The 5,346-nt window shown below is 40.6% G+C and overlaps 1 protein-coding gene across 1 annotated transcript; it reads left to right on the top strand.

Moving 5' to 3' along the window:
* The first annotated feature begins 250 nt into the window (after positions 1-250).
* On the top strand, positions 251-971 carry LOC107132585 (small ubiquitin-related modifier 1-like). Its single transcript, XM_059887899.1, has 2 exons — positions 251-295; positions 729-971. The coding sequence occupies exons 1-2, from the start codon at positions 251-253 to the stop codon at positions 969-971; spliced, it is 288 nt and encodes a 95-aa protein (XP_059743882.1).
* The last annotated feature ends 4,375 nt before the right edge of the window (positions 972-5,346 follow it).

The raw sequence follows: 5,346 nt of genomic DNA, 5'->3' as shown, positions 1-5,346 counted from the left end.
GTGCCCATTAGTAGTTGACAATGCCCTTGACCCAATTATCTAAACTCTCAGGGTTTCAGCATCCTCTTGGGAGCAAAAAGATCATGTTACCTTTCTTGAGGGAATTGCTATGAGGATTTGGGATCAAGAATATACCCTGGACCCAAGGCATTATGCTATGGGGAAGAGAGAAACCTCAGGAGCAAGGTTCTCCCTACCTGAGGCCGCTGCTGTGTGGAGATCCGAGGGTGGGGAGGGAACCCCCATCACCATGACTGGCCAGGAGGCAAAAACTTCAACGGAAGACTTAGTGGGGGTAAGAAGTGTTAAGTAGTTAGAATAGAAAAAAGGAGTCCAGAATGGTGGAGACTGAAAGACAAAGAAGGGAAAAGCTCCCAAAAATAGAACAAAGGAAGGTCGGAGGACCAGAGTGAGAACCTCAGGAAAACAAACAGACCTCCTGGCTAACCCAAATTACATAGGGCAGGCTCAGGGGGAGGAGAAAAAAGCATATACAAAGAGGAGCCAAAATTGGGCCATGGACTTCTCTTCTCTGCATCTTTTGGGTCAGTCTGCCCTCACACCTCGAGGATGTATTTTATTTTCTAAATAAAACTGAGCTGTAACACAGAGCCGTAACACTGGTCCATCCAAGGAAATTACATGGGGCTGTAACACTGGTCCGTCCGTTGCTTCAGATTTTTGTTGCGATGAGACAGAACCAAGGAAATTACAAATTCCTCTGACAGAAGGAAGGAAACTCAAAGTCATGTCAGGATAGCAGTGACATTCACTTCAAAGGGAAAATGACGACACATCTCAAGAAACTCAAAGAATCATTCTACCAAAGACAGGACATTCCCATGAATTCACTCAGGCTTCTCTTTGAGGGTCAGAGAATTGCTGATAATCACGCTCCGAAAGGACTGGGAATCAAGGAAGGTATGATTGAAGTTTATCAGGAGCACACAGGGGGTCATTCAACCATTTAGATATTCTTTTTGTTTTCTTTCTTTTCCCTTAATTCTCTTTTACTTTTTAAAATAGTTCTTTTGTAATGTGGTGTTCAAAACAGAATTGAAAACTGGCACCCCATCTCTAAAACATCTGGTCATTTGAATTCTAGTGCCTATGATTCATTATTGTTTATTTACATTGTGCTGTTTTTTGATGATCATACCTCAGCCTGCTTCATATCATGCTCTCCTTTTTAAAAATTATATGAGTATAAAATAGATAACTAATGAGAAAATATGATATAGCACAAGGAACCCTACTTAATGTATTTTGGTGACCTGAATGGGAAGAAAGTCCACAAAGAATGAAATACATGTATATGTATGGCTGATTCACCTTACTGTGCAGCCTAAACTACACAACATTGAAAAGCAACTATTTGTTGTTATTCAGTTTCTAAGTCATGTCTGACTATTTGAGACCCCAAGGACTGCAGCATATCAGGCTTTCCTGTCCTACACTATCTTCCAGAATTGGCTCAAACTCATGTCTATTGAGTCAGCGATGCCATCCAACCATCTCATCCTCTGTTGCCCCCTTCTCCTCCTGCCCTCAATCTTTCTGAGCATCAGGTCTTTTTCAATGAGTCAGCCCTTTGCATCAGGTGGGTAAAGTATTGGAGCTTCAGTTTCAGCATCAGTCTTTCTAATGAATATTAAGGATTGATTTCCTTTAGGATTGACTGGTTTGACCTCCATACTGTCCAAGGGACTCTCAACAGTCTTCTCCAGCAACACCCAGATGGAAAGCATCAATTCTTCAGTGTTCAACCCTCTTTATGGTCCAATCTTCACAAGTGTACATGACTACTGGAAAAACTATAGCAACTATACTCCAATAAAAATTAATTTTAAAAAAATTAAAATTACATATGTCCACAGAGAGACTGGCTGCCTTCTCCAGGCCTGTGAATTTGTAGGCTTGTGATAAATGAGATCAACTAATTCGAGGATTTATAAATGACTTTCCAATTGGCCCTGAAGTTCTAGCATGTGATTGCTTCATTCCTGGACTATGACTTTCAGTGGGAGAGAGAAGGTTTTCAGAGAACTGAACTGTGGGGAAATGACCTTTCCTTAACTTGAAGCTACTTTTAAAATCTGAGGGTCTGGACCGAAAAAAGGGGAATATCAGATTGAAATCAAGGTGACAGAGGTGATGGGAACAATGACTAACTCAAAGGTGGCTTCTCTGAAGAGAAAGCATATTAAGATGAAAAAAAATCTTGTCAGAAGATCCCAGAAAAGTTCTACTTTGCATTGGCAGTTAAAGTTACTCATGCAGGAGGGACTTCCCTGCATGTCCAGTGGTTAAGACTCTGCACTTCTGCTGTAGGGGCTCAGGTTCTACCTCTGGTCAGGGAAGTAGGATGCCACATGCCCTGTGGCATGGCCAAAAAACAAAAAAGTTATCCATGTAAACATGTATACAACAAAACACTGCTCCTTTTTAATTTATTTGTACTTTCTGGCCTGGGATGTAGGTTTTAAATGGACCTTGTCTGCACCAACCTCATTAAAATAAACAAAATATTTGTGAAAAAAAAAACCATTAAAAAATAATATACCCTGTTTCACAAAATCAAGGACATAGAGAATAGACTGGTGGTTGCCAAGAGGTGGAGAGTGGGAGAGGGTAGGAGTGGGAATTTGGGTGCTGTGCTGTGCTTAGTCACTCAGTCGTGTCAGATTCTTTGTGACCCCATGAACTGTAGCCCACCTGGTTCCTCTGTGCATGGGGATTCTCAGGCAAGGATACTGGAGTGGGTTGCCATGCCCTTCTCCAGGGGATCTTCCCAATCCAGGGATCAAACCCAGGTCTCCCACATTGCAGGCAGATTCTTTACTGTCTGAGCCATGAGGGAAGCCCAAGAATACTGGAGAAGGTAGTCTATCCCTTCTCCAGGGGATCTTCCTGACCCAGGAATTGAACCAGGGTCTCTTGCATTGTAGGCAGATTCTTTACCAGCTGAGCTACTAGGGAAGCCCCCAGGGAATTTGGGGTTCACAGATGCAAACTGGTATATATAGAATGGATAGACAGTAAGGTTCTACTGCATAGAACAAGGAACTATATTCAAAATCCTGTGATAGACCATAATGGAAAAGAATATGAAAAAGGATGTATCAGTTCAGTTCAGTCACTCAGTCGTGTCCAACTCTGTGACCCCATGGACTGCAGCACACCAGGCTTCCCTGTCCATCACCAACTCCCAGAGCCTACTCAAACTCATGTCATTAGCGTCTGTGATGCCATCCAACCATCTCATTTTCTGTCATCCCCTTCCACCTTTAATCTTTCCCAGCACCAGGGTCTTTTCCAGTGAGTCAGTTCTTCACATCAGGTGGCCAAAGTATTGGAGTTTCACCTTCAATATAAGTCCTTCCAGTGAATATTCAAGACTGATTTCCTTTAGGATGGACTGGTTGGATCTCCCTGCAGTCCAAAGGACTCTCAAGAGTCTTCTCCAACACCACAGTTCAAAAGCATCAATTCTTTGGTACTCAGCTTTCTTTATAGTCCAACTCTCACATCCATACATGACTATTGGAAAAACCATAGCTTTGACTAGGAGGACCTTTCTTGGTAATGTCTCTGCTTTTTAAAATGCTATCTAGGTTGGTCATTGCTTTTCTTCCAAGGAGCAAGCGTCTTTTAATTTCATGGCTACAGTCACCATCTGCAGTGATTTTGGAGCCCCAAAAATAAAATCTCTCACTGTTTCTACTGTTTCCCCAGCTATTTGCCAGTGATGGGACCATATACCATGATCTTAGTTTTCTGAATGTTGAATTTCAAGCCAACTTTTTCACTCTCTTCTTTCACTTTCATCAAGAAGCTCTTTAGTTCTTCTTCACTTTCTGCCATAAGTGTGGTGTCATCTGCATATCTGAGGTTATTGATATTTCTCTCAGCAGTCTTGATTCCAGCTTGTGCTTCATCCAGCCCAGGATTTTGTATGATGTACTCTGCATATAAGTTAAATAAACAGGGTGGCAGTATACAGCCTTGACGTACTCCTTTCCCGATTTGGAACCAGTCTGTTGTTCCATGTCCAGTTCTAACTGTTGCTTCCTGACCTGCATACAGATTTCTCAAGAGGCAGGTCAGGTGGTCTGGTATTCCCATCTCTAAAGAATGTATTTATATGTATATATACACACACACATATATAATTATGACTCATTAATAGCTGAGTCACTTTGCTGTATAGCAGTAATTAATACAACATTGTAATTCAACTATACTTTAATAAAAATTAATTAAAAACAAGAATATACCATGTTTCATGCCAGGTAGGAGGAAGGGAAGCACTGTTACCATCATCATCACCCTCACTGTGGTCAGAGCCTACACCTCCCACACTACAGGAATGCATTAAACATAAACTCCCCTCACCCTAGGCAAAATGCTCAAAGACTGTGAGCTACAATTCCCACAAATACAAACATTATGTAGCAATACCTTCTTTCTATTTCTTCATGAGTATTTCTAACATAATAATTAATCAAATTTTGGTGGTGGTTCAAGCACTAGAATAGCAGGAGTGGTAATACACTGATGCCAATACTAATAATAAGAAATTGTGATTCTTAAACTTTCCATTGAGCTTTTTATGCTGTAAATGATCATTCATAGTCAATCATACTATGTACATAAAAGCAAGGGATATATTCTTTCTTCAATAGTAAAAAAAATCCAATTTGTAACTTTGGTATCTTTGATGAGTGTGCAAGCACTCATAGATAACTACCCTGGTGAATTGCTTAATCTACCTTTGAGGGAAAATATCTAATGTTATGAAGCAGCACTGTCTTGGTTGAGGATGAAGGAGGTGTGTTCATCAAGCAAGCAGTTTGCTGGCATTTTGAGGATGAAAAAGAGATATGCAAACATGACAGGCAGTGAAAAATCAAGAAAACACAGGAAAAAAGAAAGGATGAGTTTACAGAAAATAAAAGTCAAATTTTCAATAAGACAAGTCGGAGCATCCTCTGGCCCCCATCAGGAAGCATTTTTCCTGCTGGGACACAATAGTCCTGAATTCATTTGTAAGCCTCAGGGATTCATGAGTAAGGAAACTATTCAAAAATACTAATCCCAGTCTCATGAATGAATTTAACATATCATCAGTCAACTTGACTTAATTTATGAATGCAAACATTCCTAAAGATTCATGACACTTTACATCAGTGTTTCCCAAGCATAGTTTAGCATACAATCACCTGGACAATCTGGGAAAGCACATATTCCCAGACAGAAAACTCTGGAATAAGAGCCCAGGAATCAGTATTTTCAACAAGCAATCCAGATCATTTTTATGTAGCCAGACAAAAAGACAAGCATAGA

The sequence above is a fragment of the Bos taurus genome, chromosome 6 (genome assembly GCF_002263795.3).
Source record: "Bos taurus isolate L1 Dominette 01449 registration number 42190680 breed Hereford chromosome 6, ARS-UCD2.0, whole genome shotgun sequence".
Classification (NCBI taxonomy): Eukaryota; Metazoa; Chordata; class Mammalia; order Artiodactyla; family Bovidae; genus Bos; species Bos taurus.
The sequence above is the reverse complement of the archived record's forward strand: the minus strand, read 5'-3'. Positions and strand labels throughout refer to the sequence as shown.